At 49.7% G+C, this 16,326-nt stretch overlaps 7 protein-coding genes across 7 annotated transcripts, besides 2 other annotated features; 3 read left to right on the top strand and 4 right to left on the bottom strand.

Moving 5' to 3' along the window:
- Positions 1–1,991: 1,991 nt before the first annotated feature.
- On the bottom strand, positions 1,992–4,989 carry PENARI_c002G01147 (DEAD/DEAH box helicase; the record flags this gene model as incomplete). The annotated part of the gene is made up of 4 exons (XM_022627208.1): positions 1,992–2,958; positions 3,013–4,373; positions 4,430–4,617; positions 4,677–4,989. The coding sequence occupies 4 exons, from the start codon at positions 4,987–4,989 to the stop codon at positions 1,992–1,994; spliced, it is 2,829 nt and encodes a 942-aa protein (XP_022492598.1).
- An 867-nt stretch (positions 4,990–5,856) lies between these two features.
- PENARI_c002G05914 (uncharacterized protein) lies at positions 5,857–7,962 on the top strand (the record flags this gene model as incomplete). The annotated part of the gene is made up of 1 exon (XM_022627543.1): positions 5,857–7,962. The coding sequence occupies one exon, from the start codon at positions 5,857–5,859 to the stop codon at positions 7,960–7,962; it is 2,106 nt and encodes a 701-aa protein (XP_022492231.1).
- A 191-nt stretch (positions 7,963–8,153) lies between these two features.
- On the bottom strand, positions 8,154–9,668 carry PENARI_c002G05975 (uncharacterized protein; the record flags this gene model as incomplete). Its single annotated transcript, XM_022627548.1, has 1 exon — positions 8,154–9,668. The coding sequence occupies one exon, from the start codon at positions 9,666–9,668 to the stop codon at positions 8,154–8,156; it is 1,515 nt and encodes a 504-aa protein (XP_022492325.1).
- Positions 9,669–10,297: 629 nt separating this feature from the next.
- Positions 10,298–11,098, top strand: PENARI_c002G00075 (HpcH/HpaI aldolase family protein; the record flags this gene model as incomplete). The annotated part of the gene is made up of 1 exon (XM_022627132.1): positions 10,298–11,098. The coding sequence occupies one exon, from the start codon at positions 10,298–10,300 to the stop codon at positions 11,096–11,098; it is 801 nt and encodes a 266-aa protein (XP_022492741.1).
- A 459-nt stretch (positions 11,099–11,557) lies between these two features.
- PENARI_c002G11597 (RidA family protein) lies at positions 11,558–12,041 on the bottom strand (the record flags this gene model as incomplete). Its single annotated transcript, XM_022627933.1, has 3 exons — positions 11,558–11,782; positions 11,851–11,924; positions 11,990–12,041. The coding sequence occupies 3 exons, from the start codon at positions 12,039–12,041 to the stop codon at positions 11,558–11,560; spliced, it is 351 nt and encodes a 116-aa protein (XP_022492286.1).
- Positions 12,042–12,754: 713 nt separating this feature from the next.
- PENARI_c002G06843 (uncharacterized protein) lies at positions 12,755–14,142 on the top strand (the record flags this gene model as incomplete). Its single annotated transcript, XM_022627593.1, has 4 exons — positions 12,755–13,000; positions 13,066–13,191; positions 13,251–13,839; positions 13,898–14,142. The coding sequence occupies 4 exons, from the start codon at positions 12,755–12,757 to the stop codon at positions 14,140–14,142; spliced, it is 1,206 nt and encodes a 401-aa protein (XP_022492802.1).
- Positions 14,143–14,618: 476 nt separating this feature from the next.
- On the bottom strand, positions 14,619–15,516 carry PENARI_c002G09301 (SDR family NAD(P)-dependent oxidoreductase; the record flags this gene model as incomplete). Its single annotated transcript, XM_022627785.1, has 3 exons — positions 14,619–14,890; positions 14,959–15,389; positions 15,461–15,516. The coding sequence occupies 3 exons, from the start codon at positions 15,514–15,516 to the stop codon at positions 14,619–14,621; spliced, it is 759 nt and encodes a 252-aa protein (XP_022492845.1).
- A 268-nt stretch (positions 15,517–15,784) lies between these two features.
- Positions 15,785–15,826: a sequence feature (Short protein (PENARI_c002G02361, OGE57349.1) was converted to a misc_feature.).
- Positions 15,827–15,961: 135 nt separating this feature from the next.
- Positions 15,962–15,982: a sequence feature (Short protein (PENARI_c002G02361, OGE57349.1) was converted to a misc_feature.).
- Between the last annotated feature and the right edge of the window lie 344 nt (positions 15,983–16,326).

Raw genomic sequence — 16,326 nt, forward strand, 5'->3', positions numbered from 1 at the left:
TGGAAGTACAGGCCGCCAAGAGTCATGCGGCTCAAATCAAATCCTGTGATGATGAGAAAAACGGAGAACGGTTGACCGCGGAAGACATTGAGCTGGAAAAACCGAGGATTGCTAGCTCAGCTACATTTTCTGTGCCGCCAATGCCTCCTTCCTTTCCTATGAGCCCGCGTCCTTTGGCCTCCAAACCACCTGAGTCCCTTTCAGTCCATCCACGATCCATCTCTCCTATGTCCGAGGAGGGCATGGCAATGTACCAGTAGACTTGGTCTCCTAAGATATTTCCCGATTTGTGATCTTGATACGTCTCTGTCAGTCTGTGTTCGGTCATTTGTTCGATACCCCATTAGCATTTTTCAATATTATTGTACGATTACTGTGTAATTGTTGTCCGATCAAACACAAACACCTACACGTAGTCAACTAATGTCTATCAAAGACACGTAACTTATGGCCCATCACCAATCCCCGGTTAATGCCTTCCTATTTTATGATATCTCTTCATTTCCTTGCGTGGATATCTGTAGGCTTGCTGAACGACAGTCCTTGAGAACTTGTGGACTTGTTGGTGCCTCGGCTGTATTCCATTCATCGGACCTATCCTGACACCATAACTGCACGCCCTCCTTCGTGACGCCCTCCTTCGTGACAAAACTTCCTGTGGCCAAGGTTCAGAGCCAGGACAGATAAGTACTTGTAAGGAGCCGAAGCCACACGACATCCATTATTCCTATGGATTTGTCGCCGTAATATCAAGCCACTGTATGCTAGGAGCTCCATTTCAGCGCAGCGATAAGATACACATGCCCTGCTGTCGATGCGGAGGATGCAGCTGCCTCTGACCGTTTTGAGGTAGCGTGCGAGTACGGCCTGAAGGAGAAACCAGGCCATGGGGAATCTGCTCACTCGTTTCGCTGATTCAGTGTACAAAGAAAGGACCACCTGGGCAGTCTGAATTTGAGCACAAGGACACATACAATAGGCGAGATTACTGTGTTACTACTAGCTCCCCAGTCGTCATATTACAGGGCAGTCTCAGGAATGGCTTCAATAACCCAAGCCTTGGGGAGAATACAAAGGTAAGTTGAAAAAGACAATAGATGTTCACCCTGCAGCCCATTCAGCCAATTAGGGGGGTTCAACTTTAAAAGTAAAATGATTTTATTTTTCCCGATTGGGAAGGCTGGCTTCCCTATAAATATCTCGCCCTCCCCCAACTTTCTCTTTCTCTTTTCTTTCTTCTTCATCTGACTTTGTGCACACTCTCAAGTCTCTCTCCTTCTTCGGTTGGGTCTTGTCTCTTCATTCTTTTGTTTGAACCGACTGTGGGCACATGCTCACGTCTCCTTCTTCGGTCGGATCTTGTCTCTTCAATCTTCGGTTTGAACTGACTTTTGGCAATCCTCTCATGCGGTCTGGAGTTCGTCCCCTGGACATCACGGAAGCCCAACGGGAGGTGAGTCTAAAAACTTCCTAGTCTGCAACCCCACTCGTTGTCCCTCCGGTAGCTTGCTGCTTGGAAACTGCGTGTTGGTCCCTACAGACGGGGATTGCTGCTAGAAGCCACTCGTGGAGTGGTTTCTCTTGCAGCAGTTCTGGGTCGTACCTTAACTCTCGGCGGGCTTCTTCTATGGGGTATGTGTTGACGGCTAACAGGCACGAAAGGCTTGAGTTGAGAGGAGACAATGATGAACTACGTCCCCTTCGTGATACACATCTCCGGATGGAATCCTAAGGGCGTGGTTTCCCGTATCGGGATCTGAGTCTTAAACCCCAATGAAACGTTTCGTCGCTTTCCCCTTCCTTCCCTTTGCTTCCCCATTGTGTATCTAGTCACCAGCTTTAAGAGTTCATCAGAAATCAAACACAGCTTCCTTTCCCATACGTAGATTAAGATAAATGGCCGTAGACGACTCCCCATCTGCCATTCCTAGTACATGCATTCCCGTATGAGAACAACCAGCAGACACGAGAGTCAACAGTAGCCTCCCGTCCTACTGCAGCAGCGACTCGAGATCAGCAACGCGCGTACCCCGATCCTCAGCCTTCTTCGCCGTCTCCCGGAACGCAGCAAGCATGAGACTCCTCTTCCGTTCTTGAATCGCCAGCACCCGCTCCTCAATACTATCCTCCATAACAAGACGCCAGACCGTCGTTGCCCGCTTCTGCCCGAGCCGGTACACACGATCCACAGCCTGGTCCTCGATGGCCGGTGCCCACCAGCTGTCAGACAAAATAACCTGATTCGCCGCAACGAGGTTGAGACCGACACTGCACACACTCAGACTCGCCAGGAGGACGACACAATCGCGGTCGTGGGTGAAGGCGTTGATGCTGTTGTCCCGTTTCACGGAGGGCATCTTGCCGTCTACGCGGGCGTACTTTATACGGTGCTGCTGGAGGTGTGGCTCGATCAGATTCAGGAATGAGGTCCACTGGCTGAATACTACGGTCTTGGTTCCTGGTGCTTGGCCCTGGGCCGTGAGGATCTTGACTAGGGTCTCGATCTTGCTACTTGGGCTGTCGGGGTCAGCTTCGACGGTGTCGGTGTCTTCGCCTAGCTCGGCGGCTGGAGATACCAGTGTGGTATTGTCATTTATTTCTGCGCGACACAGGGGACACTTGTGCTGGCGCTCGATGACCTGCTCGATGCAGCCACGGCAGTAGGAATGGGCACAGGCTGTTATGACGGGCTGATCGAGGTTGTCCAGGCAGATTGGACACGGCTCTTGGCTTTCGATTTGGATCTGCAGCATGTCTTGCAGAGCATTGATATTCTCTGGTGTCAGAGGAACGACCTTGTGCTCATCCAGGGTGTTCAGAAGCTTGTCGATGCGGTTCTTGCACAATGCCCAGTGGTTGCAGACCTGCCGGAGACGCAGGATAACCTCCAACAGATGGGAGTACTTCGTGTTGCCGTCCTTGTCCTTGAAGTCAAGCAAAGCGCCTTGGGCTTCCTTTCTGAGTTTATGGTTAGCATTGCATCTTGTGTGAGCGGTTATACTTGGTACGTACAGGAATGCACTGTATTTCTCCTGCTCGTGAGCTTTGAATTTGATTCTAATGATGCGAGATGTCATCTCTGGCAGCTTTAGGTTGATGAAACCCATATCCTTTCTCCGACGCAAGCAGATAGTCCCCATGAGAGCCTCAAGTAGCATTCGAGCCTCGGGATCTCCTTGGGTCAAGGGTCGACTCAAGACAGCGTTGAATATGCCCATATCCTCCAGTCCACCGGAAAGCCCCAGGAAGCGAACCTGCGAATACAGATCCTTGAGAGTGTTGATGATAGGAGTACCGGTCAGGGACCAGCGAGAGTCGGCACGCAATCCACAAGCCGCCAAAGAGGACTGTGAACGGGGATTGCGGATAGTGTGGCCTTCATCCAGCACGACACGGCGCCATTGAAGCGAGAAGATTCCCTCGGTAGGAGGCTTCTTGGCAGTCGGTTTGTACTCCTTGGCCAGTGCACCATAGCTAGTGATCACAACGTCGTAGCTGGCCAGCTTGGCAGCCTCCTTCTTGCCAGACCCGTGGTATATCAACACACTCGGAGCGCCTTCGGGCTTGGCATGGTCTTGGATCTGATTTCTCCAGTTGCTCATGACACCGACCGGCGCAATGATCAAGGTGGACTTCGATGAACCTGCATTCAGAGGTGCGGCATTCGCCATGATCAACGAGATGACCTGGATGGTCTTTCCCAGTCCCATATCATCTGCCAGAATACCACCACTGGCGAGAGGTGGCTCTGTCGACATGGAATAGTTCGTTGCGACATTGACGAAGCCCTTGTTGTTTCGCTCCCACAATTGAACAATGCGCTCAGATCCTTGTGCTGGAAGACTGGGTGACTCTTGCTTGATCATCCAGGCGAGTCCCTGGCGCTGATATGGAAGCAGCTGTGTAGACAGACCAGCTGGTGTATCCACCATGGGCATATTAGCTAAGTCGGACTCTTTCCGTCCGAATGTTCCAACAACCTGGCCAATGTCTCGCGGATTGAAGGTCTTGCTCTGATTGATGAGGTTTTCCAAGCTCTCATGTTCCGCCTCACCGAGTCCCAGTGGAGTAGAGAGGTTTGAAAACTTGGACTGCTCCTTGGCCTGCCATTCGGCTGTCGCTTTGCCAAGAGCCATTGCACGAGCTTGCTTCGCCTCCTGCATCAGCTTCTTCTCAAATTCCTTCTTCGCCTTGGCTTCCTCACGCTCCGCCTTGGTGATGTGCTGTACAGGGAGCTTGTCGTCTTGCATTCGTTTTTTGAGAGCTGAGCGCTGGACGGGCTCGGCAGTTCCGAAAAGCTTGAGAGCCACAGGACAAGTGAAATGTCCAATCGCTCCGGTCAATTCGCCTTCTACAACAAGATCGTGAGCATCCTTGGATCATATACTGTCAGCCATATTTGTGTTTTAACGGGTTGAGGGTTACGAACCATGTATGGTGCCAGTTTGGCAGCCATTTCTCGCGGAATGTGGCCGATCTGCGCACCCATGACATTATCCACGCGAATTGCATTGCGATCATATTGATTGGTAGGCTCCCGCTTGAGAATGACCCGTTCTTTGGGGTTGGCATGGCCTCTGTAGAAGCGCACACCCACGATTTTTCCAGATACAACGCCTGCCGAAGCCGATTAGTATGGGGCGTTAACAGACAACCAAGACTGCACCAAGACAAACCATAAAGCACGGTGCTCGCCAGTGAGGAATCGTCACCCCCTTGCGTTCCCTGGATGGCATTGGCCGCCTCTTCATCTTCATCTTCACCACTGACTTGCGTCAATGGAAGAAAGTCTGTCGTTTCGCCGAACCTCTGGCCTGTGCTGGTATTATCGAGGTTCGAGGATGCAGCGGCTTCATTGATGCTGGAACCCGTGCTGGAACCACCAGGATTCGAGTGTTCAGCAGAACGAAGAGCTTTAGCTATGCGAGCATACCCATTATTTGAAAGGCCCTCGTCCTTGTTAATCACATCAACCTTGCGCTTTGCCATTGCTGTTGTTTCATTCGATTGATTGATTCCAGTAATGACGCGTATTCGAGGGGCGGTGAACAATTAATTGTGAAAAGTGGACGCGTCAGTCAGAAAAGACCTGGGTACAACACCAGGTTCTACGCTGTCAGCCACAGACTGACACTATTCAATTGCAGCAGAGAGTCTGAACAAATTGATATTCACACTGGCACTGAACATGGCATGGATTGGGTTTAGCGCTGGACGCGTGTTACTCAGCAGCCGTGACCCGAGACCCATACTTCCTTCTTCCTGGCCGCTGTAGCGCTCCGTCTGGATCTATATATCTTCAACATCAATCCGATTGAATTCGATTCATTGCTCCATGATAACTCAAGGTTCGTGCGGCAGCTACTTACAAGACATTACAGTGCTTCCTCCTATGGCTTTTACTTAGGAAATAAACCGACAACATGAGCATCTGTCCCCGTCCGATTCCGCCCTTTTAACGGTATACTGGAGAAGAGAGTGGTTTACAGCGGCCGGCATGGCTCCGATCGGCGTCCCACGTGAAGAACGATAATTTGCTGATAACTGGCCGATCGCTCACTGGATGGACACACAGGACAAACCCCACAGGGCCTTCTCTTTTGTAATGTGTTGATAGCGTTGATAACATTGCTTTGCTAACTGTCATTTCTAGCATTTCCACATATGTTAGACAATTTGCCCTCCACGACCTCTCATTCCCGGATACCCTGGTCAAAGGGCCAAAGTGAAAGCATTTCCCGTGCGGAGACCGCCACCGGCGTTTTGCGGGGGTATGTCCAAGTCCCCCGGATTTTGGTTTATGGTGCCTCATGACTGATGCTTTCACAGAAAAGTTTCCTACTCTTCCCCTCAATTATGTCTGTTTCCCATGCGAGAACAATGCCGTCCTACCAACCATTTCAATGTCTCGTCTGCCAAAGTCGATTTACCCGGCATGAGAACCTCAAGCGCCATTCTGCGCTTCATTCCCGTTCTCAGGCCGAAGCCTCTCTTCCCTGTGACTTTTGCCACGCGACTTTCTCACGACCTGACTTGCGCAACCGACACATGAAGAGAAAGCATCCAGAACATGACCATCAACGCATAACGAAGAGATCACGACGGCAGCCACCACCAACCAGACAAGAAAGAGCGAACTCTTCATCGCCTACAGCTATCTCGGTGACAGGCAGTCTAGATTGCTTATCACCACATTCGGCACATTCTGCGCACTCGAGTGAGGGAGGCGAAATAGAGGTGAACAACACATTGTGGCATTTCGACCCTGAACACTACAAGGAGCACATACACCCCGCAGCGAGCACGGCTTCGACAACTGGGGTGAAGGGTACTCAGATGAACGCAGCCCCACTGACACCACAGCCGTCGATGGGCGATTCAATCCTCATTGATCAGATTGTTCAAGATGCCACGGATCTCGAACGCAATTTATTGATGGGAACAGCCTTTTTCAAACCGACAAATTCTTTTGGTACACAACTGCACCCGATTAGCACGTCGCGATCCCCCCTGATTAACTCAAATTTGACCGAATACAACATCCATCAACAAATCCAACCAATCGCCGATAGGTTTTCACCGAATGACATACCCCAGCTCCAGGATGATTGGTTTCCAACACCCCTACAGATAAGTAGGGGATGCGCTCTGTTCTTTGCCAATGTATCTCACTTCCTCCCTTTTCTCCACCAACCGACCTTCGATCCCACACAAACGGCCCCCCACCTGGTCCTCGGCATCCTTTCTCTTGCCTATCAACATGGCGAGGATCCGGAATGTGGTGACCAAGAAGGATCAGGTGAAGGTCTTGCTATGCGTTGCTTCCATCAAGCCCGTGCTACCATTGCTTCTGATGAAATAAGACCAGACGCTCTGTCGCAAAATACCTCCATGGTCCAATCATACCTTCTCCTTCAAATCTGTGCCATGATGTATCTTTGTGGTGACAACTCAGCCTCCGGTTTGAAGATGCATACCCACATGATTTCACTTGCTCGTGCTGGTAGAATGACCCAGCCACTATCAGTCGAAACCGGTGCAACCGCAGATTTGGATTCCTTGTGGTGGGAATTCGTGAAAGCCGAGTCACACAAACGAACACTTTTCGCCGTGCATCAGATCGATGCACTGTGGTATCAGTTCCTCTCTATCCCTCGCTCAATCTCTCACCTTGAGATCAAACATGGACTCCCCTGCCCAGAAGACCAGTGGACGGCATCATCATCCGCCGAATGGGCACATCGGCAGCTAGTCACGAGGAGCTCCGGTCCCTCGGTGCAATACATGGATGCTGTCCGACGCTTCCTCTCTTCAGACCCTGGTCTCAATAACATTCCCCCCTTCGACCCATACGGTGCTATAAACATCGCTCAATTCCTCATCTCCAGCGCTCGCGAAATTTCGGGCTGGTCAACCATGACAGGAATGCTGAGCATGGAGCGATTTGGCGCCTTGCGCTCATCACTTGTCGCGCTTAGCCCTTTCATCAATCCACAATCCGACGAACCAGCAACAAAACATGCGACTTCCTGCGCCGCGACCTGGGAGACTGCAATGATCGAACTGCAGATGTGGTCACCCTCACACACCGGTGGAATTGTTGAGGGAAGCATCGATGCTGTTTTGACACAGTCCACATACTTGGAGCCTTCTTCGCAGTTCCTATGTGACCACAATACCGCCAAGGCCATACAGCCCCATGTCAATTGGTTCCTGCGATACCTCGAGGAGACGGTTAATCCAGATTCCGAGGCGCCGTGGGTTGCTTTGTACGCGTACAAGGCGTTCTTGATTGCCTGGCAGCTCATCAACGGGGGACTACCCGGTGCGATGGAGGTTGTCGATGTTCAGGATGGCGACGTAGACAGTGCCTTGTTGTGGGCAAGAAGAGTCTTCCAGCGCAGACAGAAGTGGCAGCTTGGCAAGCTGATTCTCTCATGCTTGGACGAGTTAGGTAAATGAATTATACTGTATGCTATTTTCATGCATTGTGTTAATATCTACGCAAGCTTCAATATTTCAAAGCGGTTGCGAAGAGTATATATTGTCAAGATTATTCCTAAGATAAATAAATATACCAGAACGCTTGGGACATATCCGTATAACGCTCCCCAGAAAAATACCAGAAAAACATCAAGAACAACCGTTGATCATCAGTACATTTCATAGCGCCAGTTAAGCGAGACCATTTCATCAGTGACACCACCCTTAACAACCTTAGCAATTTCCACCGGGTCACCCGAGTCCAGGCGCTTGTTCTCACGGAGCACGAGCCAGCGATACGCAGTAATAGTAAAGCCAAACAAGATAGCAGCGCCCATCAGAGTTCCAAAAGCAGCATAGAAATGCGGCGAGCCGTAGTACAAATATGAAGCCCAGATATTTGCTGTTCCACCAATAGCATTAACCAGGGCAGAGGCAGCAGCACGCTTCGAGACAGGTCGTGCGAGATGCAGGTTGATAGTCTTATAGAGGAGCAGCTGCGGTCCGACAGAGGCGAATGGTAGCATCATCATGGAGAAATACCGGCCGCCAACATTCAGCGTCGCCATTGGGATAATGTACATCACGATCGCGATGGAGATGCAGATGAGGATAATCGGGTAGACGGTGTTCTTGCGATCAGAGTAGAACATGATTCCGTAGTAGACTACTCCAGCAAGAATGTACGGCGGTGCAGTAAGAAGCAAGCTAACCGTCCTGGAGAACTTGAGAGAGCCGACGAGCGTGGGAAAGTAGTTGGCGATGGATCCCTGAGTTTGAGAGAGCATGTTGCAAAAAATAAGGAGAATCAACTTCGGGTCGGAGAGCGCTTTCCCGAATCCCTTCCATACGCTCTCCTGCTCTGAGGCCTCTCCTGCACCGGCCTCCGACTCGATTCGCCACACGGCAAATTCCCGCTCTGTCTGGGACAGGATGCGGCTGTTGTGTGGAAACTCGGGCATGATGCACGCGCAGATCATTCCAATGCCGACTGTTGCGCTACCCTCGATGATGAAGAGCCATTGCCAGCCGCGGATGTTGTGAGCGCCGTCGAGTTGAAGGATTGCTGCTGCGAATAGGCCACCGAAGGCGTTACCGACTTGTTGGGCGATGTATAGACCGGCGATGCGCTTGCCGAGTTCCGCCTTTGTGTACCAGGCTGAGAGGTAGTAGATGGCGCCGGGGAAGAAGACGGCTTCGGCGGCTCCAAGAATGGCTCGGACTGCGAGGAGTTGGCCGTATGTCTTAACCAATGCTGTGCAGGCTGAGATGCAGCCCCAGATTGCTACGGCCCCGCAGATGTACATGCCAGGCCGTGGGATCTTTGTGATGAGAAGGTTGCTTGGAATTTGGAAGGGCAAGTATCCAACGAAGAGGATGGAGATCGCAGTAGCGAATTGTTGGGTAGACATGTTCAGATCCTCCATGATACCCTGGAGCTTGGCCGCAGCCAGGTTTTGACGGTCGATATAGTTCAAAATGTACAAGATTCCAATGGTAGGAAGAATAAACAGATCGACCTTGCGGACAAGCTTTTTGTTGAGAGCCTTTATCTCATCGTCACTGAGGTTGCGAACCGACTCTGGCATACGGCGATATGCCGCGCTCGTAACGTCGAGTTGCCCTTCTGCCGAGGAGACATTGTCTTCGGCATAAGCCGCCTCAGGGTCTTTCTTAATATCCATCGAGAGAATTGCGGCACCAAGAATGCAACTGCAAGTATAATGATTCAGGATGCACACAAAGTGTTGTAGTCTTTGAGGTCGAAATGTTCCTTGAGCTCCCCCTCCCGTGGCAACCTATATAGTCGAAAGCCTAGTACAGACCGTTATCTTGCTCGCTTAGCCGGGAGGCATCATGGATCTCCGAGTGATCGACTAATGACCAGGCCTCGTAAGAGAATCGCGAGGCATTGATTGGTTGGGTGGCGGTTGATTCACACGGATGATAAGTTGATAAAGAGATAAGTGTAGGGAGGAGCGCCCACGATTTGCCCAATTAGAATGATTTACCCCAGATAAATGCGCTTGGATCAAATCTGGGGTACAGGAGCTAGACATGGGAGGAGTAGAGGTGGGAGGAGGAGGAAGATTTTGGGGAGCTCCTCCCAATGGGGCGATAAGCCACTCCGCCCCGCTTATCGTTAGAGCCCTAACTCCAGAGCTCATGAAGGTATTTTTGTCATTTGGATGCGTTGTAAGGAAATAAAAACCAATACTTAAGCAGGTATGCTATCTACCAAGATCTTTATCTCATTTAAAACCTCAAGTTCTACCAGGCAGCAATCAACAGCCATCCACAAACTACCATCACAATGAGCTATCCTACCGCCCTCACAACCTCAATCGAGAACTCTCGATTGAGACTCCTCAACAAAATCAAGGCCGGCGAGTTCCCCTTGATGACCTTCATGGCCATCCCCTCCATCCGCCAAGCCCAGATTGTCGCTCTCACCGGAGTCGACGGAATAATCATCGACTGCGAACACGGCCACATCGGCGACGATGCCATGCACAACTCTGTCGCAGCAATTTCAGCCCTGGGCGTCTCCCCCGTGATCCGCATTCGCGGCCCGGCCCACGATATCCTCAAGCGCGCCCTCGACACCGGTGCGCACGGCATCATGGTACCCCAGATCAACAACGCCGAAGAGGCCGCACAGATTGTCGCATCCTCCAAGTTCCCTCCCCAGGGTGTCCGCGGACAAGGCTCAGCATTCCCTGCAATTGGCCACGGTCTCACAACCCCCGAATACATGAAGTCCGCCAACGAGACCATTATCACCATGATTCAAATTGAGACCCGTGCCGGTGTCGAGAATGTCGAGGCCATTTGCGCCGTGCCTGGTGTTGATCTTGTCTTTATTGGTCCTAATGACCTTGCTCAGTCCCTTCTTGGATACACACCTGCGCGTGGCGATGAACCTGAGTTTGTTGCTGCTATTGATAAGATTATCGCTGCTGCTCGGAAGGCTGGCAAGTGGGCTGGTCGTATGGTTAACAATGGTACGGCTGCGAAGGAAGCTCGCGAGCGTTATGATACAGTTGCTATTACTGGTGACACCAAAGCTATTCAGAATTGGTACATGGCAGAGTTCGACATTGCTCGGTCATGAGATGGTTGTTGGATATGAATGATACCTTTTTATAGAAGCTGTATATATGCTTGAATCTAGACAAATGGCTCTTCAAGATATTTGTTCCTAGTTAGGGATAACTTATTGTGATGGTAGTTTGTGGATGACTGTTGAATGTTATCTTCTTGAGTTCAAGATCACCCCGCTGTAATCTCGGAGCATCTCCGACAGACATTTGGAGCTACCATGGTAGAATCTGCCATCTCTTACCGTCAACCCCACCTAATTGAAGGAGAACCTTCTGTCTTCATTGTGTGAACAATTATATTGATGCAGTCTGATGGCTTGAATACTACTTGTATGTTTCCTGCACAGTGCACTATAGATATCTACTCGCTTTCGGAACACATATTGACAAGTGACCGACGGTTTTGGCAATGAGATAGTGAATCTGTTGTTTCTATATGTTGTAGCTATTTTTCTTTTATCATAAATCATTTAAGCCTGAGCAATACATTCAATCTCAATCACAGTGCCGTCACCGGGAGGAACAGCCTGAAGGCACGAGCGCGAGGGCATAGGTTGGGGGAGGAAATCGATGTACACTTCGTTCATGGCAGCGAAATCTTTCATGTCGGCGAGGTAGACATTGTACTTGACCACCTGCTCGAGGGAGGATCCGGAGAGCTCGAGCACCTCTTTGAGGTTCTGCAGGACCTTTCTCTATGGATTTAAAGCCAATCGTCAGTCAATGCCGCGGGCTGTAAAGCTAATTGCGCAACAAGACTCACCGTAGCTTGCTTAATCTCTCCTGTAGCAGTTTGGCCTGCGCAGAAAACGAGACCTGGAACTTTTGTTGCAGGGCCTATGACAAGAGTTGTCAGTAAGTGCCTCGATGGCATGCGCCTGATCTTTGGAGTAGATACTCACAGTTGTGAGGCTTGGTAGGGAACTTCTCGCTGGAAATGAGTTGGCGAGACATTTTTGCGGAATTCCAAAAGTATTACTGGTATGCAAGAGATTCAGAATGGGGAAAGAGACTTAGGGCAGCGAAAGTCTGTGAGTTGTACGTGTTTAAATTGCCCAGGATGGAGGGGCAAGAAGCTACCCCTCATGCTTCAGCCACGTAATAGCTAACTATATTATCAGCTAAAAGTTACATATCCGTTGATTAACATGGAGGAGCTCGGGATAGATGCGGTGTTGCGATAGCCCTATCCCTGTACCTGCATGCCAAGCCCGAAAGGAGCGGGAGGAGCGGGAGGAGCTCCTCCCACTCCTCCTCTCATGCATGCCAGTCAATATCGGTCATATCTAGAACCATGCTTAATCTCCTATCTGTATACTTTAGTACAGGGGAGCTCTTCAAGATAAGTGGTCAGCTGGGCCTGGATAAGGAAATGAAACACAGAGTTTCGAACATGATGATCAGCGCGGGCAAGGTTTGGTGGCACCAGTAGATAGCAGGCGAGCCAAGCTCACATTTCGCGCTCCTCTCATCTAGTGTGGCCGAGGAGCTCGTCAGAACGAATCGAGCATGGTGGAGTCTGCTCCCCGGATGTCGGATGTAGAACATAGCGTTTCATAAGTCTCATAATGTTGCTATAAAGATATAAGACTCGATCGTATAATTGGTCTCAAGTATCATCATCAGCTTCCACCACAAGAGCAGAGATTCTTTAAACATACAGTATAATGGCACCCTCAGCCCCTTTCAACCCTCCTTCGGCCAACCTCCCTGGCAAGCCTTTTGTCCCTACATGGGTTCCGCCTCCAGTCACTCAGCAGAAGGAGAATTTCGCTGAACTTAGCTCGATTGATCTTTCCTTGTTGGATTCGGATGACCCTGCTGTAGTTGATAAACTTGTTCAGCAGGTCAAGGTCGCCATTCGCGATGATGGCTTCTTGTTCCTTGAGAACTACGGGGTTTCTCTGGAGCAGGTAAAGAAAGGCCCAAATTCCCCTGATCGAAGTTGAATCACTAATCTTTCTTTTACGCCACATAGCTTCACCGCCAGTTCTCTATTGCCCAGTATCTTTACCACAACATCAGTGAGGAGGACAAGCAGCGTCTTCTTTTCGATCCTGAGACTGGTGTTTGGTCTGGTTACAAGCACCCCTACGGCTTTAAGGTAAGATAATATGCTCTGCATACAAGCTCATTGCCGTACTTACGCTCAGTCTTTATCAGCGCAACCGTGGACCTGAAGACGGCATCGAACAATTCAACTGGTACAAGCCTGACTGGCAAGACATCAACCGTGTGCCAACATGTCTACACCCCTTCATGGACGAGATCGAAGAATTCGCCAACTACCTGACAAAGTCCGTCAACCGCCGTCTTCTCACCCTTTTCTCTCGGGTCCTCGAGTTACCCGATGACTACCTTTGGAACAATGTGCAGTCACACGGTAGCCCAACCGGCGAGGGCTACTTCCGCCACGCACTCTTCCGTCCCGTCCAGAAGAAGACTCAAGAAGCCTCCAAAGGCCTGCGCATGCATGGACACACTGACTTTGGTCTGACTACACTCCTGTTCTCTGTTCCCATCTCATGCCTGCAGATTTGGGGCCGTGATGAACAGTGGTATTACGTGCCTTACAAACCTGGTGCACTTGTCATTAACATTGGTGACACCCTTGAGATTGTTTCCGGTGGACACTTTAAGGCTACTCGTCACCGTGTGTACAAGCCTCCTGTTGACCAGTTGAACGAGGAGCGTCTCTCCTTGGTGCTGTTCAACAGTTCTGTTGGTGATCTGCGTATGGGTCCTGCAAGTGGTGAGTGAATCTTTACCAAGAAAGACGTCAGAGCGTTGGGACTAACTGTCTATTCTAGAATCGCCACTTATCCAAAGAGAGGGCTGCATCGAGGAGCAGGGTGTTTACAAGGAGTTTAAGAACCTCACATCCCAAGGAAAGCTCGTTCCTACCAACAAGCAATGGCGTGAGATCCAGATCTCTACTGCTACGGATCCCACAGATCAAGTCCGCAACAGGGTCGGTGCTGATCAGGTCCTCATTGATGGCAAAGTTATGCACCAGCGAGAGTACATGGGTGTCAAGGTTGTCCTGCCCGTTTAGAGGACTACAATGTATAGTTGAATGGTTATGTGCTAATTTTGTTACCTGTGCGTCTGGAAATATCGAAGCCAGCAGGCTGTATTTGAGATTTATTTAGCGATTTATTTGAATTGACTCTTTTCTGAAAACCTCACTTCTTTACCTTTTATCATGAGGTGTGTCAATCTACATTGTTAGGGTCGGATCAGGCTACTAGTCATTATGGTTGCAAATATCTCGTTGATTGAAAAGCGAACCTTCGTTTAGATAATGCAGACATTGGGTCTATACCAAGAACATTGGTCTTGGAATCCAGAATGTCTGTTTCTGGTCATGGAGGCCGCGGGATATGCACACCTTATACTAGGAATGCGCCATGCAATCTTTGAATTTCTATATCTCATTTTTTTCAAAAACAACTTAACATATCAAGACATTGGTAATGTCAGTACATATTAATTGTCTGTGCTAAGCTTTTAAGCATTCACTCAATACACTCATTTCAGCCCACCCGCCAGAAGCAGACTCTGGCCCGTCATATATCCAGTATTCACTAGCATTGTCACAACATTCGCCGTTTCCTCTGGCGTTCCTAGTCGGCCGAGTGGAATACTTGCTGCCACCTCAGGGAATGCTGCAGCATTGGAGAGCATACCCGTATCACCAATCATAGCTGGTGCGACGTCGTTGACGCTAATGCTGTACTCTGCAAGGCGAGTCGAGAGGTTCTTCATTATACCGGTGAGACCACCCTTAGAGGCTGCGTAGTCTAGAATAGCGGGTTCAATCAGAAATTGCCCTCTTACCGGCAAATGTATTAGGAACGGGAAAGCTCACGGCATCCGTTAATTCCACCCCCCTGTGCAGCGATTGAGGACATAAAGATAATACGTCCCCATTTCTGGGACTTCATGTGATCCACTACGCCTTTAACCAGGATAAACGAAGCGCGAAGGTTGATGTTAATGGTGTAATCAAATTCCTCTAGTGGAATCTCTGACACGTCAGGAATCCGTTTTCCATAACCAGCATTCGAGATTAGGATATCAGGTCGCTGGCCGTGCTCAGCGTCGATTTGCTGAAACATCTTCTCAATCTGGCTTGCGGTTCCAACATCAACTTGGTGGATTGATATGCGAAGCTTGTGCTCGGTGTGCTTGAGTTGTATATCGGTGACAATGGTTTGCATCGCTGTCAAGTTGGTGGAGTAGGTCAGGGCGAGGTTGACTCCATGCTGTGCAAGCTGATGTGCGCAAGCTGCACCGATTCTGCATACAAGACAGTTGTATGTCAGTGTCCTATCTTTGTGTTGAGAAAAGGGGATTGCTGTCTAGCTTACCCTCCTGATGCACCGGTAATGAGAGCTAGACGGCCCTTAATCTCGTTGAAGGACATGTTGCCGCTTTTGGAGACAATGAAAACGCGTATGCTAAGCCACTCCGATATTTGAAATGTATGAGAGCTATAGGTTATGTCCTTTGTGTTTCACTGTTCATGAGGTTCAAGATCAGTGCGGGGTGCTCGCGATTATCAAAAGCTAATCCAGAATTAATTACTGCATGGTGTTAGTGCTATCGCAAGATTTCCGATTGGTCAATGTAAAGAAGAGCTCTTACGGCGGACTGATAGATTCAAGTGCAGTGCCAAGAATTCCCGTCGTGCTCTAGAGGAGCTCCTCCCGAGGGCTCAGCGACACTTGGGCAACCTATCGCAGCCGTGGTCAGTAATCTTGCAGATATCATCAAGTTGCACAGACACATGTCGGACATTGTGAAGATAGGATGGGTACCTTGGTTTCTCATGTACAGAATGACTCTGATCGTCATTGAATATAAGTTACCTCTAAACGTTTAGGAGACATCTTGGGCTGTGCAACTTCCTTTGATGGACTAACGCACTAATTCTTTTGGAGTATGTTTGCCTTTAATATGTCGATTGATGCCTGGGGTGCCTCTTGATCTTCGGCCTTACTAGGCAATGGCGTTCTATATTTTTATATTCAATGGCCAAGATACTTTTTCAAAAATAAATTATTCGCCAATTACTTCTTTATATCCTTGTTTGACGCTTTTGTTTTCAAAAAGATCCCCAGCCACTATGTACCAGAGAGAGAAATCTCTTGCTAGGTCCAGTAGGTGTACCTGGAAGTATAGGAAGTATAGAAACAAACATTTGGCCTGAGGCATGAGGATCGCCGCGACACGG

The sequence above is a fragment of the Penicillium arizonense genome (assembly GCF_001773325.1).
Source record: "Penicillium arizonense strain CBS 141311 chromosome Unknown PENARI_contig002, whole genome shotgun sequence".
Classification (NCBI taxonomy): Eukaryota; Fungi; Ascomycota; class Eurotiomycetes; order Eurotiales; family Aspergillaceae; genus Penicillium; species Penicillium arizonense.